Consider the following 25000-nt stretch of genomic DNA (forward strand, 5'->3'; position numbering starts at 1 on the left):
TGCACAACTGTTAAGTAAATGCATGTATCTGTTGGTGGCTCTAAATAATTTACACTGACAACATTTCTGTGCATGCGTGTGTTTGTGTGTGTGTGTGTGTGTGTGTGTGTGTGTGTGTGTGTGTGTGTGCGCACTTGTGTGTGCACGCGTGTGTGTTTGTGCGCATATGTGTGTGCGTGCGTGTGTGTGCACTTGAGTGTGTGTGTGCGTGTGAGAGAGCACACACATGCAGAGAATTTTAAGGAGAGGGAGGCACAGCAGGCAGTTTTAAAATACACACATGCAATGATGTTTCCATAGCGATTCTTCATCCGATTCTCATCTTTCTTTGCGGAATCCCATGGAGCGGACTGTCCTTCAAAGAAGCTCTGAAACACAAGAGAGAAAGAGAGAGACAGAGAGAGAGAGAGAGAGAGAGAGAGAGAGAGAAGAGAGAGAGGGAGGGAGAGAGAGAGAGAGACACAGACAGAAAGGGAGCGATAGCATGGGGAGAAGAGATGAAAAATAAATGTCATGTCAACTTCATAAAAAGATATGAAGGAAACATTAAAGGACAGAATCTTGTCTTTCTTGAGAGGAGGCACAGAGGGGGTTTGAGGAAAAGTCTTCACATCAGCATCCCATGTCGGCCCACAGGACCCACCAATGTCACGAGTCACAACAACAACCTCCCCACAGCTCCTGACTTATATGTCACATTAAAAAACATCCCCATGGGAAATGCAGATATCACAGTTGGTTCCTGTACATAGTCTGTCTGTAGACGGCAGGGTAATCATAAATACCTGTCAGACTGGAGAGGGAAGAAAGATTTAGCTCACATTAACCTACAGGAATCACTGGAGGATTGTGGGTACTGTAGTATTAGATGCTGACTATGCAGGTAATATTGTACACCTGGACTGCATCTCCACTTCCCACCAGTGCTGTCTATCATCTTCCACAGGACCCGTCCCAACTCTGAGGATTGTGGGTAATGTAGTCTGCAGAGGCTGACTATGCAGGTGGTGATGTATACCACATTCTTCTGCTGTCTGGATTAGACTGTGTTGTTGGATGTCAATGAGAGGAACAATGGAGGTCTGGTTTAATCACAGGCATCAAACTCACTGGTGCCCGTCACTCTCATGTAATATTCATCAGCTCTGCTGCACCAGCCACACAGTAGGCTCTATTAAGACAAATTAGCAGCACAGATTTCAGATGGCTCTTAGACACAGACACACACACACACACACACACACACACACACACACACACACATACACAAAGATGAGAGAGACAGGAAATGGATGGAAACATATCGGTAAGAAGGGACAAAGAGAGAGCGAACTGCACATATACAGTAAAAGGGTTTGTTCAATGTGTGTGTGTGTGTGTGACAAGGGCAGACACATATAGAGCTTGCATTTATAATTATTATGCAATGAAGTTAAATGAATCTGTGAGATTAAGGGAAATGAGTGTGTGAGTGACAGAGACAGTAGTAACAACAAAAGGACTGCGTGCACATGTGTGTGTGAGAGAGCTTATATGAGAGAGATTGAAAGAGTGTGTCTGTGTGTGTGTGTGGGTATGTTATTAGTGTATAGTGTGTTTTAATCCTCTGACAGAGATCGAAAAGTGTCTCATGACTGGATTAGCTCTGGCCTCATCGCAGACGCAGCTCTCTTATCTCCTGTCAATGTGAGACGGCAAGGCTACAGAACTTTATGAAGGGCATCTCCTCTTTTTCTCTATCTTCCTCTTTTTCTCCTTATATCATCCCGATACACTGCTTTACTTAAACATTCTGTTGCTCTGTCTTGCATTTTGGAATTGACACACACTGTCACACACTCTCACACACTCAGTTTCAGTGGCATACAGTGGTGTAGAGGAAATGTGCACTAAAAATCCATTTCCACCTCCTTTCTCAAATTTAAATGTTCTCTCTGTCTCTCTCTCTATCCCTCTCTCTCTTTGAGATTTCTTTTCATTTGACATTTGACTGTCAGGATGATACTTACTTTCCTGACTTTAAATAAATTCACATTCCACTGTGTGGAAACCGATTTTCTTCAGCAAAAGTAAAAAGAAAAAGAAAAGACAGCGGTGAAAAGGAAAGAAAAGCAGAGGAAAGGGCTTTGGGAACTGAAGGCTGCACATCAATGAAAGCCATTAAAGCTGAGGATGGAGAATAGTGAAAGCCATCTACCCTCAGCCACTGCTGTTCACACAAACAGACAGAGAGAGAGAGAGAGAAAGAAGAGAGAGAGAGAGAAACCATGTTTGAAGAAAAAGCAAAACAAGAAAAATGGAAAGATGGCAACAAAAAAAATTAATAATGAAAACAAGAAAAAAGAAAACAGAAAGAAGAACATTAAAAGAAATCACGATAAAAAACACTATAGCGTGGAATAGTGTTCTTAAAATTAGCTTCATTTAAGAGGTGGAGAGAGGCTAAAAAACAAGAGAATAAGGGTCATAATTAATGCATTACTCATGATTATTCTGTGCTGGTCCTCTTTGAAGAAAAAAGGCTTGTTTGGCTCGTGTCCACAGTTATAGTCTTCAATTCACCCCTAAAATCATGAATATTAATTTCTGCACAGATAAAGAAGCAGACTCAATGCTAACTGAGTTAACAAACTGACACAAACAAATGCCAAATTTACAGTATAAACGCTCACATTTGAAGATGTGTCAAAACACTGTAATAAATCAGTAACAGAGCCATATGAGAGTAGTGGCCAACGGACAATTACTGTGCCCATATTCACACCACACACACACACACACACACACACACACACACACACACACACACCACAGTGCAGATCACTGACATGTGCAGATAAAAAGATATCATCAGTGTGCTGCTGTAATTTGTGTTTAGACTCGCATCCACTAAACAAACAAACAAACAAACAAACAAACAAACAAACACACACACACACCACTCACCGGCCCAGAGTAAAAGGAAATCAATTTTGTCTGGAATCTCAAATGTAATCTTTGCACCACATTATCACGCCAACGCGATAATATCATTGCAAGAAAACTTTTCCTTCCAATTAGTACACTGAAAAATAAAATTCCTGATTGAAAAGTACCTCAAATAAGTGCAATGTTCAGGTATTCACATTTCTCAGTCACAGCACCAGTAGGACAGTGTAAACACTGTTACAACCCTGCCTGATTTTTATCTGTCTCAGTCTGTCTGGAAGGGTGGAGCTTGTGGAGAGGTGCAGGTAGTTGCCTGATTTGTTGCTGGGCCATAAAAGGGCTACCTGGCTGGTGAGTGGGGTGTGGAATTAAAACAAATAAATGTGACGTTGGAATATTTATTTAAAGTTGCTTAAATTTTCAAAAATATTACAGAACTCCAAAAGTGCCTGAATCTAACCCCATCTCAGCCTTAAGGCTGAAGGGGACTTCTTTGCCATGTTCTGGACTTTAGGATTTTAGTGTTTTACTATCTGTGGCTCCAATGTGTTACATGGGAGAGTCCCGGAGAGGTAAGCCCACTACAATCACATAAATTAAATTAAATTTTACTTATATAGCGCCAAAACAATACAATTGTCTCAAGGTGTGTTACAGAGCCCAGGGTCTGAAGCATTAATTCATAAGACCAATGGCCACCTCAAAAGCACACTCCCTCAAAACACCTCATGAACTGTGTTTTCATCTGACCCTGTGCATTCTTTCTTCCCTTTAAGCACATCTAAACATACAGTTTAATACACTGGTGGGGATTTCCAAAATAAAAGTTCATCACAGACAAGCACAAATAACAGATCTAATGCATTATTTAAAACATCAACTTGCAAGATAGTGTCTACGGTGTTATAGTATAGCTACTGAACATACTCTACTGAAGAAAAATGCATTAAAAAATAAAAATAAAATTGTACAAATGATTGGAAAGTGTAGGCTTACCTCGTTAATCTGATCCCAAGTTAAGGTACAGAATAAGCATGGATCAGAGAGAGATATCAAGTATAAGTGACAGAGTTTTTGTGCTAACAGGGCTAGCTTCATTGTAAAGGCTTCATGAAGTTAGTTTGGCTTAGCATATTCCTAATCATGTATACTCTTAATTTATCAAACAGGTCTTCAGGGAACTTATGGTGATGTGTCTCATTAGAGTAAGCAGGCATATAGAGGTCTTGTGAACTTTCTTTTAACAGTAAAACATTTGTTGGGACAGGGGTAAGTAAATGAGATGTGAGTTTTGGGATGTACTTGTGGGGACTTGAGTGTTTGTGGGGATGTGAGTGTTTATGGGGACAGGAGTGTTTATGGGGACATGAGTGTTTGTGGGGATGTGAGTATTTGTGGGGACAGGAGTGTTTATGGGGACAGGAGTGTTTATGGGGATGTGAGTATTTGTGGGGACAGGAGTGTTTATGGGGACAGGAGTGTTTATGGGGACATGAGTGTTTGTGGGGATGTGAGTATTTGTGGGGATGTGAGTATTTGTGGGGACATGAGTGATTATGGGGACAGGAGTGTTTATGGGGATGTGAGTATTTGTGGGGACAGGAGTGTTTATGGGGACAGGAGTGTTTATGGGGATGTGAGTATTTGTGGGGATGTGAGTATTTGTGGGGACAGGAGTGTTTATGGGGACAGGAGTGTTTATGGGGACAGAAGTGTTTATGGGGATGTGAGTATTTGTGGGGGAAAAAAGTACAAAACTTTGACAATAGAAATGTGATGCAGGAAATAAAAATGAACACGTAAACAAATTGGCATGAACTAGCAAGGATAAAGTGAAATGAATATAAAAGAATAATGAAAGCAATGAAGAGAAGAAAGAAAGGAAAATGACAAATAGTTCCATTTTAATAATGGGGTGTGGGGTAGAGTAAAGATGGGAGAAGAAACATGAAAAAACTAAAATAATAATTATTATGAAGCTACATAAAGCATGACACAGTAGAGATTCTATAGCCAGCACCAAATCTAGAAAGACAGTGTCTCTTTGAGAGAACACAAAGAAGTGAGAAGAGTTGATAATAAATAATGCACATGTGGGGGGGCCAAAGAGAGTGAGAGAGAACTTTCACAGATAGAGGGAGAGAGAGCAGTCACAGAGAGAGATAATGAATGAGTGAGTGAGATAGAGAGAGAGAGAGAGCAGCCTCGTACCTCGTACTCCTCCTTGAAGCCGTATCCTTCGGAGCACTTCATCTGGGTGATGTGCTGCAGGAGGTCGGCCACGCGGATGGCAGGGTGCAGCTGGCCTGTCTGGTAAGAGACGCCCTCCACCGATCCGTCCCGATCGCGGTCGCGCTCACGCTGCTTCTTAAAGGTGTGTGTCAGCGAGTGCGAATGCGACTGCACCAGGCTACTGGTGTCACTGCCCATCGTCTGGCTCTCGTCTGTCAGAGGGAGGGAATGAGTCGGGGGAGAGGACGGTTACCACTGGAGATAGAACAACAGCCATATCACAACACTGACAACTTCACACATTTCAGGTTTGCCATTCTCCCAGATAACAGCTGGGTGTGTTTTGGACCCGGCCCAGTTCTGGCCCAGATGGAGTGGATATCCACCTTATCAGGGCTGGATCAGTACCACACTCAGCTACTATCTGGACTCTCACTGGCTCTGCTCAGTGTCAGGTTAACACCTACTTGGTAAATTCTACAAAAATGTAAAATTCAATATTACAAATCAAAAGTACAATTTTCAAATTTTTGCCATGAGCCAATTCCTTTAAAATATGATAAATGCTATACTGCCGTGATCTAGAGTGTATTTCCTGACAAAGCATTCTCAGTGAGAAAACACAGACGTGTGATGATGTGACGCGTCCTCTCAGGCGGGTGATGGGGTGACAGGAACATGACACGGTGCATGTGTGTAAGAGGAGAGAGAATGAAGAAGAGAGACCAGTGTGTGAGAGGAGAGAGCATGAAGAAGAGAGACCAGGGGCACCAGGCTGGATGGCTCTGCTCTGTCTCACCACTCAGACTAAGGTCTTGCAATGATAAGATCACTTCATCATTTCACAAAGCAGGAACCTCTTTGAAACAGATCTGGCCCTAATCAGACACTGATTCATTCAGAGCTTCCTGACCCGACTGGTCCTAGATCTGTGAATGAATCAGTGTAGAAATGTTTGTCATTTTAAATACATTTTACAGAGAGAGTGAGAGAGACAGTGAAAGGGAGAGAGTGAGGGAGAGAGAGAGAGAGAGTGAGAGAGACAGACAGAGGGAGGGAGAGAGAGAGAGAGAGGGAGGGAGAGAGAGACTCATGACTGAAGAAGTGACACATGGTATGTGGTGGGATGCCAAGGCCAAATAGTAACCAGTAGTGATGTCCACTATAGTGATGAAATCATCGAAGTAGAGAAATCATTACAGTCAAATCACCTGGCAACAGGAACCCAACCAAACACAAACACAAGGAAACCCATCTCAGATCAATGTAAATCACAAAAGTGCTAACTAATAAAATGAGATGCTGGTTAGAACGGAGACAGAGACGATGTGCGTCATATGTGGGGTGGGAGCCTGTGAAGCCATGATGGGGGGGGGGAGGGTCAGGATGGGGGGGGGGCATCATGGAGTCATGCCACACAAGAGCATCATGGTGAGATGACATCACATCCACTGCCATGCACATGACAAGCAGGACCGCCCCCAGATGGAAGGAACGCCTCCCTCAGGAAAATGAAGAAGTCTACCTCCCAGACCACCCAAAAACCCCAAGAGCAGACAGACTTGGCCAAACTTACCATTAATGGGCACTTTATAGGAGATACATTAGAGGTCAAAAGGGCAGGGAGGAGAAAGACAGAGAGAGGGAGAAAGGTAGAGAGAGGGAGAAAGAGAGATAGACAGAAGAAGAAACAGAGGCAGAGAGACAGAAAGACCAGAAAAAGAGTGAGAGAGGTAAAAGAGAAACAGAAGGAGAGAGAGATGAAAGAGAGGGAGAAAGACAGAGAGAGGAGAGATAAAGAAGACAGGGTATAAGCAACATTACCACCAGATACACCTTAAACAGAGGAGCTAATGCTAACTCTACTTCATACAGTGTGTGTGTGTGTGTGTGTGTGTGTGTGTGTGTGCATGTGTGTGTATGCCTGCACGCATGAATTAGTGTACACAAGCAAGTACTGTGTCTGTAAGTCATGTCTGAAGAGTCACTATCATCTCTACAGAAAACTGCCGCAAGCTGCTGCTGTTGCTCTCCCAGACATAAGCCGACTGATCAGAGCCAATTCCAGCCCACAAACAGCTACAGATCTTCAGGGAATCACTACAGCCATCAGGATAGCTTAGTGTGGACATGATGAAGATGCTGTGATGCTGTGATTACTACACAGGCCACAGCAGTGAGTGACCACACAGTAAGGCACGAAACCAAAAGAGGATGTAAAGTATGAAACAAAAAAGAACTAGGCAAAGATTGATTTTTATATTATGAAATCTGTCATGAAGTGCCTGTGTCTGCTTCTAGTGTTTAGATTTGTAGACCTGTCAAAGGAATGTGGGCTTCTGTGTCTGCTTTGTGAGTTTGTGTGATATTATAGCAGGAGGTTGGGGGCAGTATGTGTGTGCATTTACTTCGGGGCATCAGCCCTCTACTGGTAGCTTGGTACAGCCTCCACTGCACTAATGCTAAAGCAGGCCTGAAATCATGCATAGTTAATGGGCCTCCATGCGTTTCACTCTGGTTGAGTTCTGTGTTTGTGTCCTAACAAGAAAACAGCTCTTCGGGGCTTTTAGCAGAAGTGTGTCTGAAGAGCAAACAGCTCCAATAAACAAGGGATGGAGCTGGGGGACTGGACTTAATGGTTTTATTATTCTGTTTCATCATATGGGGAAAGAGGTAACAATGTTAAAAAACAGCAACAAAAAATGGATGGAAAAAAAGAACCCAAAGGGAACAGAGAAAGCAAGGGAGTCATTGGGAGTTGGCCAGTAGCAGCTGCATCATTAAGAGGGGGGTAGTTTAGTGGAGAAAGGGCGGTGGGGGTGGGTGAGGTGGGTGGGGGGGTTAGGAGGAGCTACAGTGGGGATGAAATGGGGTGGTGGGGGGGTGCAGAGACAGGAGGGGATCAGGAAGGAGGAACAAGTGGGGTGGGGTGTACCTTTTGGTTTGCTAAAGCTAACAATCACAAATAAATGCCAAACAAAACTCTCAATCTCTCATTCTCTCTCTTTCACACACACACACACACACACACACACACACACACACACACACACACACACACACACACACACACACACACACACACACACACACACACACACACATAAACATTCAGAGCAGTGGCAGTACTGTTTTAATATCGAAGGTTCAATCAAACTCATTGGACTATTTGGATTTTGGGATTTTTAGTATCATGTATCAACAAGGATGAGAGGGCTACTGGTTACCATGGCAATAGAGAGGCCTCACCCACTCTCCCCATATCCTGTCCACATGCACATGGGTTGTCAGACAGGATGTGACATCACACACTCAACACGAAATGCGGTTGGGATGGAGTGAAGGCAGCCAAAAGCTGATTGTGTGTGTGTGTGTGTGTGTGTCTGTATTTGTGATGCTATGTGTGCATATGACGACTGTATGTGTGTGTGTAGGGAGGGGGTACATGCATGTCTGTCTATGTGTTAGAAATGTTTGTGATTGTAAATGTGTGTGTGTGTGTGTGTGTGTGTGTGTGTGTGTGTGTGTGTGTGTGTGTGTGTGTGTGTGTGTGTGTGTGTGTGTGTGTGTGTGTGTGTGTGATGAAAAGGACTGAGAGGAGAGGGAGAGAAGGGGGGGGGAGCAGCAGGCAGTTTATGGAGATGAAAGAAAACCACCAACCAAAACCACAAACACTAGAAGCACCAAACACCAGGCACCCGCCTTTGCCTAAAGTTTGTTTGTGCATGCGTGTGTGTGTGTGGTGGGTAATTGGATCAGGGGCGTAACTAGCCGGGCCCAAAGATTTACACGCGCCACCCGACGGGCCCCCCCTTTCCAAGTACACCGACAGGCGTTGCTCGACGGGCCCTACCTTAGTATAGCGTCAAATTTTCTCGGATATGCTTATATTTAAATACGCGCTGTTCATATCAAGGATATAGTGTAAAATGCTATATATACACTTGAAAAGGCAAACTTATTTCAGTTATGTTTGTTATTATTTTGGGGGGAAAAGTAGCAATTTATAACAAAATCATATGCTTATCCTACATACACTATAGAAACTATAAAAAAAACTATTCAATGAAATGAATAAGTTCTTATTTTCTTTAGTATTTTTGTGATTAGCAATGATGATTGCTGGGTAATATGTATGTTGTCCAATGTCAAGTCTCTATTTGATCATGTGACAATACAATACGCTATAGTTAAACCAATTCGGCTTTTTAACTAGTCGCGAGCCCACGGAGTCAGCAGGGATCAGCATCGCTGCTTCTGCCCTCAGTGGTGTGTCAGCAACCATGCAACAGGTAACTTACGGGTATTGTGATAGATATACATTTCAAGACAAGTTATAGCCTACATACATTATGGTAGGGCAGGATTACTAGGCTACAAGTTGGGTAAATAGTGGTCGCTATTATTATTACTTTCTAACTATTTTTACGGTAAGACATGTTCCTGCTGAGAGTCAAACAAGACTTAGTTCATTGTGTACACACTCATCGCTTCTGAAATAAGTAAGGTTGATTAATGAAACACTATTTATATCGATAACAAACACCTTTGATTAGCGTTTTTTTGAGACGCGGTTGCGTTTTTTTTTTATTTTTAAATTTTTTTTGCGTTCAATAGGGGGGCCCGTCATAATATCTTGCACCTGGGCCCGTCGTTACTACGTTACGCCACTGAATCGGAAGCTGTGAATATGTTTTTATAACATATGGAATATGTGTGTGAAGATATGTGTGTGGGCAGGACTATGGACAGCTACAGACAGAAGAAAGAAGAGAACAGAAAATGAAGGCTCTTACCTAGGATGGCCGTTGGGACCAGTGGGTCTGCCAGGGGAGAACACACAAGAGAAAACACAGAGAAAGAGAAAACACAAAATGAGAGGAGATATATTCAACAATGTTTTACTTATGTGTATATGCATTTGGCATATGTTTGTATGTCTAGCTAGGGAGAGAGTTGGTGGTGTTCTCTGAGAATGCTTGTGTGTATATATGTGTGTATGTCTCAGTATGTGTATAAGACTGAGTGTGTGTGTATGTGTGGAGGTGTGTGTGTGCGTGTGTGGGTGCAGGTGTATGTGGGAGCGTGTGTGGATATGTGTGCGTGTGTGTGGGTGTGTGTGTGCATGTGTATGTGGGAGCGTGTGTGGATGTGTGTGTGTGTGTGGGTGTGTGTGTGGGTGCAGGTGTATGTGGGAGCGTGTGTGGATGTGTGTGTGTGTGTGGGGGTGTGTGTGCATGTGTATGTGGGAGCGTGTGTGGATGTGTGTGTGTGCGTGTGTGCGTGTGTGCGTGTGTGTGTTACCTGGGTAATAGGACTTGGGTAGTGTTTTGCTGAGTGTGTTGCTCTTCACAGTGCAAGAGGATGGTGATGACACAGCTGCTAAGACATACACATAGCACATGAGGTCACGTTCTAGAATATTGCAGTTCAGAGTGGGGCATAGAGTAATATTGGAACCCACATCACACAAAACTGTGTCTTAATGGAGTAGTCACGCATGACGTAAATATGTGAGTGTGTCCATAGCTAGAGTTTTAGTGGGGGTTAAGCAAGAGGTGTGCCATGCTCCCTGGCAGACATCTAATTAAGGTTACATGTGAGAGGGGACACTGAGGCACGTTTTGGGAAGGGTGTGTTTGGGGTGGGGGGGGTTTGGGTGTCTTACTGCAGGTCACTTTAAAAGAGGATTAGAGGGGTCACAGTCAGGCCCTGGGAGCAAAGCTGTTTGCTTGTCCCAGACCAGAGGGGGGTTTGCTGGGTAGAGTGAACAACCCTGAGGCTCCAGAGACGAGCGATCAGGCTAATGCTACATCCAGACCACAGGGCTGGGAGTCTTAGGGAGTGTTTAAAGATCAGAGGGGGCAGGAGAGGTGAAGCTCTGTTAAAACAATAACACTTAAAACTGCCAATTGTGTTGTCTAAAGAGTACTTAAAACAGGGTGTTATGAGTGGGTAATCACTGCCAATTACTATCTGTCAGATTAGCATGACCAGTCTAACGCTACATCCAGACCCCAGTCCCGCCACAGCACAGGTCAGAGGGAGCAGGAGAGGTGAAGCTCTGTTAACACAACAACACTTTAAAATGCCCATTGTGTTCTCTAAATAGGACTTAAGAGTGGTTAATTACTGCCACTTCCAGTCTGGAAGTTTAACTGAAATTTAACATTGGGGACACTGTGTGTAGAAACACCTGCCACTCCCTCTAACATACACAAGTGTGTGACATATTGAGGATACTCCCTTCTGCCATTGCCGTTACACCTGTGTGTATCAATGGAAAAAGTGCCTTGTCACAGCAGGTGATAGCTCTCACACTCCCACAGAAAAAAAAAGACACACACACACACACTCATGATGATCCAGATACTCACTTCTGGCGTTGGTGTTGAGGGTGTGTGTGTCCATAAAGGAGAGAGCATCATCACAGCTGGTGCCCTGCTCTGTGTAGCTCTTGTCCATGGAGTTCACCATCACGGTCATCTCCTGCCGAGTGCTGCTCAAGGTCTCCTTACGCTTCTTAGCCAGCTTCCTGTGCACACACACACACACACACACACACACACACAAACAAAACACACACAATTATAGTACAAATGATATAGGGAAATACATTTATAATTAGTCTAATCAAAACTATAATAATGCTAGAATCATCATTATCAAAACATTGCCGGAGACAGGGGAGTGTGTAATTGACATGGCTAAACTGGGATTATAATTAAACACAAACGGACCTGCATTATAACCAATTACTTTTTTCAACTGAGTCTTCATTGAAGCTATACAATTTTTGAAGCCAATGAGTTTCTAAGTTTTAAAAGGTTTGTGAATCAGTAGCCAAGGGCCTGTGTCCTTGTTTCTTAGTTTGCAGGAGTGTCTATATTGACCCAGCGCAGACTGCAAGTATCAAACACTTCATGGATTAAAGATTTAAGTCCTGTACTTAAGACAATCACAAATGTCAAACCGAGGTAAAAGAGTCAGACAAATCAGTAGACAACTAGACAACCACCACTCCCACACACACATGCAGTGAGTTGGTGAGGCAGTTGGCGGTGGCTCTAGGGGACTGTGGCAATGTAATAAAGTGAGTATGGACTCAGTGGAGCAGGAGGAAAAACAAACGGATCTGTCATGTGAGAGGCAGAAGAGTGAGCTCTAATTCAATTGAGGGGATCTATACCCCCCAGCACCTCATCAGTCAGACAAGGCCTTTGTTTGGAGAAGACCGATACACACAGACCTTCTAACGAGAGGAAATTAGACAAACAATTTAGATGGAGAGGGAATAGCATAGAGAAAGGGAGAGAGAGAGCGAGAGATGAGGGGGTGTTGAACCAGACAAACACACACACACACACACACACACACACACACACACACACAACTACAATAACTTAATTTTGTTGCGACTACCTCATCACTGTAAATAACTTATCAATGCAGTCACCTCCACATCTAGGTTCAGACCGGGTCCTATGAAGATGCACGCACACACTATCAAATTAGCCACCTAATGCCCCTGTCGCTGAGAAGGAGTGTTTTAATTTCTTCGCTTATGAGACACGCTTCATTTACCTAAAGCTGTTCATTTGTTTACCCCTTGACTTGCTTAGCTATGGTGTCCAGTGAGAACTAAGAGGCCAAAGGGGAAGAAGGAATGAGCTCCGTAAACGTCAAAGATGGATGACAACACTCTCAACAACGCTCCATTTTAAAATCTCCACAGCAACAATATCCAGTTACCTCCCTGGCCCACAGGTGAGCTTAAGTGCAGCGCTGCTGCGTATTTCAGCACAGTGTGTTTCCAGGGCAGAGGAGGCCGTATCTGAGCCACATCTGAGACGGATCTGGGCCACATCTGGGCGTATTTCAACACAGAGTGTGTTTCCAGGGCAGAGGAGGCCAAACACAAATACTTTGGTGCTCTCCTGCATAAATACTTAAATACTTGGCTAAATTCAATTGACAGGCTAGGAATAATAGGGAAGTATTATAGGGAATAATATCTTATCCGTCCCTGCAGTAAATGAAACACCTACAAAGTAATACTAGGGCTAAGGAGTGTGTTTCCAGGCCAGAGAGAGCCATATCTGAGCCACATCTGAGCCGCATCTGGGCACATCTGAGCCGCATCTGGCCCGCACTTGAGCCGTATCTGGGCGCATCTGAGCTGCATCTAAGCCACATCTGAGCCATATCTGTCGTATCTGGGCCGTATCTGAGCCGTATCTGAGAGCTGAATTCAGCTGATATCTGAGAGAGGCTGTAGATGGTAGGAGGCAGCTGATGTCAGGGGGGTCCTGTGGCTATCAGGGCTTGTATGTGATGAACACCCTGGACAGAAATAATGTTTGTGTGGGAGAAACAGAATGTGAGTGGGACAGGCAGTTTGTGTGTGTGTTCCCTTGTCAGCAGAACTCCTCCTCACACACACACACACACATACACACACACACTCACACACGCACACACACAAACACACACACTCACACACACACACACACCTGCCACAGGCTAAATATTATGATGAATAATATCCAATCAGACATCCATAGCAAAGAGCAAGCGATGGTGGACCTGGCTTCAGCTATGTTTACCAAACTAGACATGCTCCAATACACATTGCCTATACTCAAATATACCTTATCCCTTGCTGTATGTCTACGTGTGTGTGTGTGTGTGTGTGTGTGTGTGTGTGTGTGTGTGTGTGTGTGTGCACGTCTGTGTTTGTGTGCACGTCTGTGTCTGTGCGTGTGTGCACGTGTGTGTGTGTGGTGTGTACTTGTGTGTCTCTGTGTCTGTGCTGTGTGCCTGTGCACGTGTGTGTGTGCGCGCGCTTATGTACACCTCCTGTGTTAATGCATATTTGTTTACATATCATTAGATAATTTTGTGTGTGTATGTGTGTGTGAGAGAGAAAGTATATGTGTATAGCATGGACATGCTCACCTCTGTGAGTGTGTGTGGTTTGTGTGTGGTATGTGTGTGGCGTGCGGCATGTGTGTGTGTGGTGTGTGTGTGTGTGTGTGTGTGTGTTCCTGTGTATCCTACTGCACACACCAGCATGGTTGCCAGCAACACAACCATCTCTGTCCTCTGATCCAAACTCCCTCTAGTCTCTTTAAAGCATCCGCAGATCCACAAAGGCCCACAGGCCTGTTAAACACACTGTCTGTGTTTGTGGACGAGAACAGACCCCTCACCTCAACAGCATCAAAACCAACATCGGGAACACACACACACACACACACACACACACACACACACACACACACACACATCAATAAAGCAAAGCCCAGCGGGGTGAGGTGCTGTATGTCAGCGTGTTGCTGTGGCGATGAGGCCAGTTTGTGGGCTCATGTGGGTTTGGAGGCTTTAAAACAAACAAAGGCGTCTTCATTAGTGCACATCAGAAAGTAAGTCACTATGTGTGCTATTACTAAGACACAGTCACACCTATCTGAACGCACACATGCACACACACACACACACACTATAACCTCTCCTGCAGTCCAGCTGGAGCTGTTAAAAGCACTGTGGGACTCTTTAGCACAGCTGGTCAAAATGTAGGCCATGACCTTTACTTCCTGGAACCAAACTACTGTAATAAAGGGTGTGGTGGAGTCCCAATCCATATAAACACATTACTACACCTCTGTTTACACTATTATTCCAGTTAAGTGGTAAGACAATAAGAGTGATAGAGGGATAGAGGGATAGGAATGAAAAAGACAGAGATATGAAAAACAGATGGAGGGAGTCGAGAGAGATGGGGAGAAAGACAGGGAGAGTGAGTTAAGGCTGTCTGGTCCCTTAAACAAACTCCAATGCTGAACACTGAGTAACGACAAACACCTTGAACACTCCACTGGTCTCCATTCATCTCTGAGTAGCAAAAACACACACACACACATACACACACAGATACACACACACACACACATGGGGTATGTAAAGAGAAAATAGAAGATGAGAAAAAAGAACAGAAGAAAAAGTGGAGGATGACAAAAATGAGGTAAGATACATAGAGTAGGAAGGAGGAAGAACAATATCAGAGAGACCAAAGGCAGAGTAAAGATAATAAGGAATAGGAATAGGAAAAGAGCTGTTACCCATTCACAGGGTAAATGTGTGTGTGTGTGTGTGTGTGTGTGTGTGTGTGTGTGTGTGTGTGTGTGTAGGTGCAGTAAGGTGGCGACAGCTTGGTGACAGACGGTCATGTTAGCATCTGCCGAGCAGAAGACAAGACATCGCCGGCTCCTCGTTTACTCTCTCTCTGGTGCTCACCTCCCTGCCACTTCTCTTCTCCTCCCTCTCCATCTCTCTCTCCCTCCCTCTCTCTTCCTCTCTCTCTCTCTCTCTCTATCTCTCTCTATCACTCCCTGCCCCTCCTCCCTCTATTTCCTCTTCATCAGAATGCTGCCACCGTTACTGAAACAAATGTGCTTGGCTTGTTCCAATTAGTGAGATTCCAACACGCTGCTCCACTCTGGGCTTGTAGCCTTTAATGAAGGTGTTTGAGCTGTGGGCAGATACTGCTCCCCCCCCCCCCCCCCCCCCCCCCCCCCCCCCCACCTCTCTTTCTCTCTAACAGGGCCCCTCTGCTGTCACTCTTGCTCCTGTTCACCCGGCAAACACTAAAAAATACGGCTGTCGTGTAATTTATCATCCTGGATGGGACAAGGGCTGGGGAAAGGGAGGAGATTTCTCTCGTTTCGTTCGTATCTCGTTTTACTAAGGTCAATCTCAAGGAGAGTGTTTGTGTGTGTGTGTGTGTGTGTGTGTGTGTGTGTGTGTGTGTGTGTGTGTTATGTGGATCTCTTTGACAAGAGCAGTTTAAATGGTGACACAGACTAAGGTAAAATTCATGGGGAACCTTGAAAACTTCAAGCCTACTCTCTTTATCTCTCTCTCTCTGTCTCTCCCTCTCTATCCCGTCTTTATCTTTCTATCAGATGGCCTCCATAGTGAGTAGATCGTTTCTCTCCTTCTATTTTAGAAATCATTCACAGGGTTAGTAATTGGAGCTTACTACCTGTCCCTGTTATTGATGACATGACAAAAACTACATTCTGCTGATATCGTGGGACTATGGAGACAGCCCGTGCTCCTGTCTTGCCTTGGGTTCCAGGGTTGAAGGCTCGATATGATTGGTTGATTGGCAGCAGGAAGACTGTAATGACCTCATGTAACCTGGTCCTGTGTTTTCCCCCTCGTGCCAAATAACGTCTTTCAGACTGGAATCCACCCTAGCAGCTCACACTGCATTAGACACCCATGAAATGTGGCCAAAGCCTTCTAGCTGTTATGCTGTGTTGTGGTATACCCTCCAACTGCTTACAATTGGAAATGTCATAAGGTGGTATCAGACTTCGAACACAAATCTGAATGGCCTGACAGTTTCAGGAATAAAAACTGACGGACTAATTCAAATGCAAACACTTCAGAAGGCAGAAACCCTGCAGGCTGTGACAATGGTTGTTATGTGCTTGTTAAAATGCCCTGCAGAATTCATGACAAATGATAAAAAACAACCATGATCAAAATAATGACAGCAAGTCAGGCACGATAGATCCCATTTTACACAACAACGATAATTTTTTTAATTATTTAATTTATCCAAAAGCAATCTAGAATATATCTATTGTATGACTTTCCAAAATGATTTGTGTTCCACTCTCCACTACAATTTCCCTGCATGGCCTTCCATAAAGAGGAAGCCATTTTGATCGGGTAATAAAACAATGAAAGCACGTTGCAAGGCCATTTGGACACCACGTCACCTCCTCAAATACTCTGCTTTGTTGCCAAATAGCGACAGATAACAGCTCAAATAGCAGCACACGGATGGGCTGCCAGGTCTGAATCCCGTGGTAGTCGGTGTCTCTAAGATGGAGCAAATAGCTCCACTCTGACCTTGGGATGTGATGGTTCCTGACAATAAAGCGACTCTGTTTAAATGCCTTCAGGCTTGTCTCTGAAGTTCTAAAGAGAACTCTGTTTTGATTCTGTCCCAAACAGCAGAAACCTCTGGACTGGATTGAACCCTGAACTGGACTGGATCCTGCCCATGTCTGGTGCTGCACAGGTCTAGAACGACCAAAGGTGTGGACACAAGTAGCTTGACTTTGCCTCTAGTCAGAATCAATGATTTGGATGACTCCAGACGCGACTTGACAAAATAAAAAATGACTTGCAACTCAACTTTAATACCAATGACTTAAAACTTCACTCGGACTTCACACCTTAACACAACCGCCACAGTCAAGAAAGCACAGCAGCGGCTCTACTTCTTGAGAATACTGAAGAGAAACAACCTGTCTTCCGAGCTGCTTAAGTCTTTTTACCACTGTTGCATTGAAAGTGTCCTCACATACTGTATCACTGCATGGTATGTCAACTGCACAGACAAGGACAGGAAATCCCTCAGTCAGGTCATAAGGTCTTCGGAGAGAATAATTGGACTTTCACTGCCTCCCCTGGACGACATCTTTAGGACACGCTGCCTCCGCCGAGCATGTGGCATTTTGAAGGATGAGACTCACCCCGCAAACCATCTCTTCACCCTGCTACCCTCTGGCAGGCGCTACCGGGCCACTACAGCCCGCACCTCCAGACTGCAGAACAGTTTCATCCCCAGGGCCATCACAGAACTAAACAATCACACAACCCTCATACCCTCCACCCAGCACAACTGCACTTTTTTTAGTGGTTGCACAAACAAATTTCGTTGTGTATCCAATGCACAATGACAAATAAAGTCTATTCTTATTCTATTCTTCTATTCTTAACTTTTAATGACTTGACATCATTTCATAGGTGAAAATAATAAACTGATTCATCTCATGAAAAACGTGTGCTACTATTTCCTGACATTCTTGCCCACACAGGACATCAGCGAAGCCTACGTGATAATGTTGCATGCACAGCAAATGGCATTGGCAAGAAAATGGTACTTTGGGTTGCATTCGGTGCATTCGGTTTAAAAAACTACACATGTAATATATGCGGGACCAAAATTAATGTTGTGAAGGAACAACGTCCAACTTTGTTCGACACTTAAAGCTGCATGAAGACTGGTAAATTCAGTACAACTATTTGTGTAGTAATGTCATATATATCAACTGCTTTGCGCTGCACGGGATATTGTGCAGGAAACAAGGTTCTGGTTGGTGTTCTTTATTTACTGTAGTGTGTGTTCGTGTGTTCATGCCTTATTTAATTGTTATGGAAACGCATAGTACACAAAAACTTCTGAATCAAAAATATGTAAGATTTTATGTATACGCCCATAAAGCAATCTCATAAGAAAATCTGTATAATTTAAGGAAAATCTGTAAGTCTTTGGTAAACCATGGCTTAAGATAGTAAGAGCTAGTGTGATATGGGTCTAGCTAGCTCTAGCTAGATTAAAATGTAAGCTCTCGACACACTTACGGTAACGCAATCTTATTTTAAAACATTGGTTGCAAACATGTCTGTATCTACCTTAATTTCCTTCCGTTAGATTGCCTTGCTTTTTAACAAGCATTTTTTTATTGTAGTAGTAAAATGCATGGTCTAAGTGTTGATAGCCTTGTGTGTGTGTGTGTGTGTGTGTGTGTGTGTGTGTGTGTGTGTGTGTGTGTGTGTGTGTCTTTTTGAAGCAGCTTCTTGCAGGTTTTTACTACAACCAAACAAGATTATTACAAAAGCAATGGCAGAGAGGAGATAATCTTTAAAATGATGTTTATCAGTCAGCAGCAGCAGAACGTGTTTTGGGTGAGCAGAACTGAACCAGCAAAGTGAACTACACTACATGACTGAAATCCATACAGTAAAACCAACTCACTCACCTCACACAGTCACCCACACACACACTTCGCTCACTCAAACATTCACCCACACAAACCTCATTTATTCACCTCACCCACTCAGTCGATGTTGCTTTATTAGCATGACTGTTGGGATACAAAAGTCAAAGCCAGTATTCAGTGTTCACTCACTTGTTTCATCTGTGAGAAAATTAAGAACATTTTCTTAGGCTTAGGGCTCTTTATCGTTAGTCATTTAAAATGTTTTAATTTAGAAAGTTTTGAAATATGTAATTTCGAAAATATGTTGTTTATAACAAATATGCTAATATGCTATTTAAATATGCTGTTAATTCAGTCTTTCATTTTTACAGTTGATTTGAACATTTTAAAAGGCATTCACTATTTGTGTTGATTTAGCACACTAACTGGCAAAAATGCAAGCACATTAAATTAGTCAAAGAGTGCACAATGACTTGTTTAGGCCTTGAAACATAAAGTTACACACTGGAACTTTACTTTGGACTTGGTAATCTATGACTTGGAACTTGCTTGGGACTTCTCTGACTTGACTTGGTACTTGACTCAAGACTAAAGACTCAAGACACAAGACTAGAGACTCTGGCAAAACAATTACTTTGTCCCACCTCTGGTTTCCACCAGGCATTCTGACAGGGTTTTGTTATAAGGAAAAATGCAATGTTCACTTTCCAGCTGAGGAACTTGGTCTAGGAGTCTTGGTTACATATCTCCCAAATATCAACTTCTTGCTGTGTTGTTGTCTTTACTACACTGAAATACACCCCATTTCCTCTTCTAAAATACCAGTTGTTTCATCTACATTCTAGTTGCTGTAGTGACCTTTGTAACATACAGGTTGCCATGGGGTGCTGTCATGCAAACAACTATATAAATATAAAATATAAATATACCATGCGGGTAGGGAAGATGATATGATATGACAGTGGAGGCAGAGTGGTGTGTTTATGCTTTGAGGGTGAGCATCCAGGGAATGGAACTTACAAACACCAGGAGCTGGGCACCAAGCTAGGGGAGTAGAGGGGGTGAGGGCCAACATGCTTAACCCAGGCCTGGTGTTGCCTGCTGGGGGATAAACTGCAGCTACTGCTCCCCTCTATCTTAGACCTGGGCCTGTTTAGCCTGTCTATTAAACTACCAGCAAAGCCTTAATGTTTTTGTTTATAGTGTGTACTGCCCTATAAAACCTGCTCCATGATTGGCTGCTTTTCAAGGTCTCCTTTCAGAAAGGTGCACTGACTGACTGGCTTTTCAGAATCAGACTTACTGAAACTTACTGATAGAAAATCATTGGATCAGATTCACATCCAGTTAAAAGTGCATTAAGCTTCATTGATTTTTTTGTCTCTTGTCAGAATACCTCACCCTTGGTCTGTCATCGAGACTCATCAATAATGAATAGAATATTTCATTACAATGATGAATGTTAAATTGAATAGCTGCATCTTCTTCTCTTTGGCTGGGAGAAGTCTACCTGTTGCTGTGTGCCAGGGGGCAGATGGCATAGCTAACTGTCATGCATGCTAACGGTAGGAGGATAGCTGCCTAGAGAACAGCCGACCTGGGACAGATCGAACCTTGATCAGACCCAGGGTCAGCGGCCACAGCACAGAATGGAGAGTGAGATTGGACAAAGTGTTTTACTTACAGGTAGTAAGTGTAGGACTGATAGTGTCTTCTGCCGAGGGGGGATGGTGAAGAGTTTAGGCAGTGAGGGAGGACGGGGGATGGGATGACAAGGGGAGGGGAAAAAGAAAAAAAAAAAGGAAAAAATATTAATGTTCTGAAAAAAATAGGAAAAAAAAGATGAACAAAAGCAGATATGATGGCTAAGAACATGAGTGATAGAGGTAACACTGATCTTGTGTTACCTGTGTGTGTGTGTGTCTGTGTGTGTGTGTGTGTGTGTGTGTGTGTGTGTGTGTGTGTGTGTGTGTGTGTGTGTGTGTGTGTGTGTGTGTGTGCGTGCATTCTTCTGTTTGTGTAAGGCACAGTCAAGAGCTTAATGCCGCACAGTGGGCTCCCCTTTGCCTTTTCAGTCACACACACACTCGCATAAAACATGGACACACTGTGGTTATGTTCTTGTATTTTCTTAGCGAAAGACATGACTGAAGCCTGGCTAGAATGGACAAGTACATCACATGGTCAGCACACCCTGAATCCTGATATTTTCATGACCCCCACAGACAGGCCAGTAGTGCTTCATCTGGCATAAACACGTCATAAAACGCTGTTGAAAGTTCCGTACAGATAGTGTATCAACTGTGTGTCTGTGACATTAAACTATTGAACTATTGACACACACACACACACACACACACACACACACACACAAACACACACACATGCACACACATAAACAAACACACACAGTAGAAAGATCTCTGTTTTCATTTCATATCATCTCATTTCATTATCCTTCCATCTATCAGCTCAGACAGTAATAGCTCAGAGTAATATAATGTAGGCAGCCAGATTGCTCTGCAGTAACATGGGCATTAGTATGTTCTACCATGGCCAGATCCAGATTTAATGCCACAAATTAAACCAAACAGATGCGACGGATTCAATCACACCTTTTCATTTGATTAAGGCATATTGAATGAGAATTCAATTAAAAGGGAACGGTGCATGGCGGTAATTACACAAACCTGTCAATCAGACTTTGGGAATTATGAGTCCCCACGCACTGAATTAAAGACACCGGAGAGACAGACACAGACAGAAGGAAGAAGAAAGAGGGGAAAAAAGCCCTTTCATCTCTGCTCTCAAGACGTCTGACATCTGAAGTTCACCTGTGTGAGTGTGTTTGCACACCCTGGTTCCTCTGTGCAGTGTGTTCATTACTGCAGTCTATATTCTGTATGTGTGTGTGTGTGCACATACCCACGGGAGTGTAAAGGTCTCATCCCTCCCTTCTGTGGTCTGTAGTTCTATGTAGGCATATAAAATAAATATGTGTGTATCTGTGTACATAAAGTATGTGTGTGTGTGCAAGTCTGTGTGTTATGTGTGCCATAGTAGTCCCCTCTGGCTGCGAGGACCACTGGCAGAGGAGAACTTGCCAGCAGCTACAGCGGTCCTGACTTAATTAACTCTTTTTCTACCTGACTCTTATCTGCTTTTCTTTTCCAAAGGGGTGGCAGGAACGAGTGGAGCAGCTGTATTAAAGTTTAATGACAGTCCGTTCCTCTCCAACTGGGTTTTAATGGAGCTTATCAACATAATTACATTCATTATTCATTGTTCAGCCTCCAACCAAAAGCCCCACTGACTGGAGGTCAGTGCAGAGAAGAGAGCAACCTTTGAAACCTTTTATGTATGGCCGTCAGCGAGTCGAAAAACACTCCACCACCTCACTAGTCCTTCATACACAGTGTGTGTGTGTCCATGTGTGCTGACAAACACACACATACATAAACTTCCCACTACTTCACATAAGCCCTTCATACACACACACACACACAAACACACTCTGACTCACTGAAGAGATGTCTCTCAGAAGAGACTCAGAGGTTTTCAGAGGGACTTTTAAAAGTCAGAGCTGCTCATGAAGAATTCATGGTGGTGTGTGTAGCATGGGGGGAGGGGCTGAATGTGTGTGTGTGTGGGGGCGGGGGGGTCCTGTGGAGCATCTGGACTTTCATAGAGATGCTGCTGATGCTGCTTATGTCAGGTATATAACTATTCCTTATCTAGCCTACAACTAGCATTTCCATCCTCACATCGTCATAAATAGGCTAATGTAGACACTGATTAGGCTAATGTAGACACTGAGGGCCTCATTTACTAACATTTGCGAGAGCAGCGTAATCAGCGCCTTTGCCAAACCGCATTAAGCGCACAATGTGTTTCCGCATTTTGCGTAGTATTTATCAAACAAGAATCTCGTCGCGTAATCAGCGCCCTCTAGTCTTATTAGCGCGCCGCTAAAATAGGGAAGAAAGGGCCTGCGTGTTCCTGCCGCCATGGATGATGAGTTAGAATTAGAATTAGAATTAGAATTAGAGCTTTTGGTTAGACCCCGTCCACACTACGTTGTCAGGGGAAACGGAGGTTTTCAGATACACTGACGTTGCCATGGCACTGGGGGTAGCTTGCGCTCGGGAGTCTATAACGTCAAAAGAAACCTGGAAGGTGAAATGAATATGCTGCTCTGTCTCTACAATTTACTTAGTTTAGTTAGTGTACTTCAGGTACAAGTACTTTTCCTGAATAGATACGCGTTACTCCTACGCAGAAGTCGAGCACTGTACTCTATATGCTTGAACGATAGGGGGAAAAGGCAAAGAAGACGGTTTTAACTTTAAACCCTACATGGAGCGGCGATTCTGGCTAAGACCTGGCCGAACAGCTAGCTGGTGGGACAATTTTGTATATGCCTATATTAAATGATATATAACATAACATATAACATTTAAACAAATAACATTTCTGATGTTCGTATAATTTAAATGAATTGTGTGATATTTCTCGCACGCACATAGTTTTCATTTAGCAGCTGATATGCTAAAACACCTCTTGTTTCTTTACAAATGGAACAGACCTGGTTTAGACCTGCTTTTATGAGGCAGAGAATTCTCACGCAAATTAGAGACACACTCTCATCAGGCAGTCTTAGTAAATACCACGGAATATATAATTAGGCGCACTCTACACATCTCCTCCCATCTTTTTGCGGCGAACAACCACCCTCCCTTATACCCTCCCATTTATGCATATTTATAAGACGGGAAGCGCAACTTGCCTCTATCCGCTTCACCGGCGGGCAATCTGCGATTTTACCTAAGTGCGCCTCGTTTGTAAATACGGTTCCATGTCTTTACCTGCAATTTCCGTAGAAATTACGCCTGAGGGGGTGCAATTCTGTTAGTAAATCTGGCCCTGAACGATTGAATGTCTGAAGGGGTACGGGACTGTAAAAAGTTTGGGAACCACTGCTCTACCTCATCTTCCCTTCCTCCATCCCTCCCTCTTCCTCTCGCTCTGTCTCTCTTCTTTTCCATCCCCAGACCGTTTTCTGGCCTTACCTTTTCTTCATGAGGAGCACCACACCGAGGAAGATGATGACAAAGAGCAAGATCCCAGCGATGACCCCAGCAATCTTCACTGTGTGGTCAGTCTGCTTCTCTGGTTCAACAGCATCTGGCTTATGGGTGGCCGCACCTGTATGTGACCCAAGGTGAAATGTGAGAAGTTGTGCAATGCTTAAAGGGTCTAAAAGTCCTGCTGTTCATCACCAGGAGGAACTGCTGTGTTCCAATATGGACCTCCACCAGAGTAGCTGCCTCAAAGGCAGGTCTCAGATCCGACTGGCTGAGACAGGAGAGACTCTATGAGCCTGTTCAACACCCACTACTGACACGCATGGCTTAACACAAGCTCCACAGGAACTATCTTCACTCATAAGGCTCTCTCATTCTGTCTCTCTCTCTGTCTTTCGCTCTCTTGCTCTGTCTATTTTGATCTCTCTCTCTCTTCCTGTCTCTCTCTCTTGCTCTGTCTATTTTTATCTCTCTCTCTTGTTCTGTCTCACTCACTATAGCTCTCTCTTTTTATCTCTCTCTCTTGCTCTGTCCATTTTAATCTCTCTCTCATTCTCTCTCTCTCTCTCGCTCTCTCTTTTTAACTCTCTCGTTCTATCTCTCTCTTGCTTTCTCTTTTTTATCTCTATCTTGCTCTGTCTATTTATCTCTCTGTCTCTCTCTTTTGCTCTCTCTTTTTGTTATCTCTCTCTTCCTCCATTTCCCTCTCTCTTTTCCTCCGGAGGGGGCTCATGTGCAGGTTCTGTGAACAGGCACCTGTAGGTGCATCCAGCTCCCATGACGACAGACGTCTGCGATGACAAATGGAGAGATGGAATCAGCCTGAATGAGCTGCTGAGCCGGTCCTCTCCTGACCATTCTAGACTAAGATGTGTGTGTGTGTGTGTGTGTGTGTTTTCTGAGAGTGGGTGTGTTTCTGAGTGAGTGTGTGTGTGTGTGTGTGTGTGTGTG

At 43.8% G+C, this 25000-nt stretch overlaps 1 protein-coding gene across 15 annotated transcripts in view; it reads right to left on the reverse strand.

Moving 5' to 3' along the window:
- LOC105889427 (receptor-type tyrosine-protein phosphatase mu-like) overlaps positions 1-25000 on the reverse strand; it is a 133536-nt gene that overhangs the window by 35814 nt on the left and 72722 nt on the right. For 4 of the 15 annotated variants that reach the window (XM_031559840.2, XM_031559845.2, XM_042702990.1 and 1 more), the window contains exons 15-23: positions 24035-24170; positions 20650-20679; positions 11538-11695; positions 10465-10542; positions 9957-9983; positions 6737-6748; positions 5140-5372; positions 3925-3933; positions 281-368 (exon numbers count right to left, since the gene is read on the reverse strand). In XM_031559840.2, the coding sequence (XP_031415700.1) occupies positions 281-368; positions 3925-3933; positions 5140-5372; positions 6737-6748; positions 9957-9983; positions 10465-10542; positions 11538-11695; positions 20650-20679; positions 24035-24170 (771 nt within the window). The remainder of the gene's footprint in view (positions 1-280; positions 369-3924; positions 3934-5139; positions 5373-6736; positions 6749-9956; positions 9984-10464; positions 10543-11537; positions 11696-20649; positions 20680-24034; positions 24171-25000) is intronic. The other 11 variants (XM_031559846.2, XM_042702991.1, XM_042702994.1 and 8 more) reach the window with 8 other exon arrangements.

Source organism: Clupea harengus, chromosome 22, assembly GCF_900700415.2.
Source record: "Clupea harengus chromosome 22, Ch_v2.0.2, whole genome shotgun sequence".
Classification (NCBI taxonomy): domain Eukaryota; kingdom Metazoa; phylum Chordata; class Actinopteri; order Clupeiformes; family Clupeidae; genus Clupea; species Clupea harengus.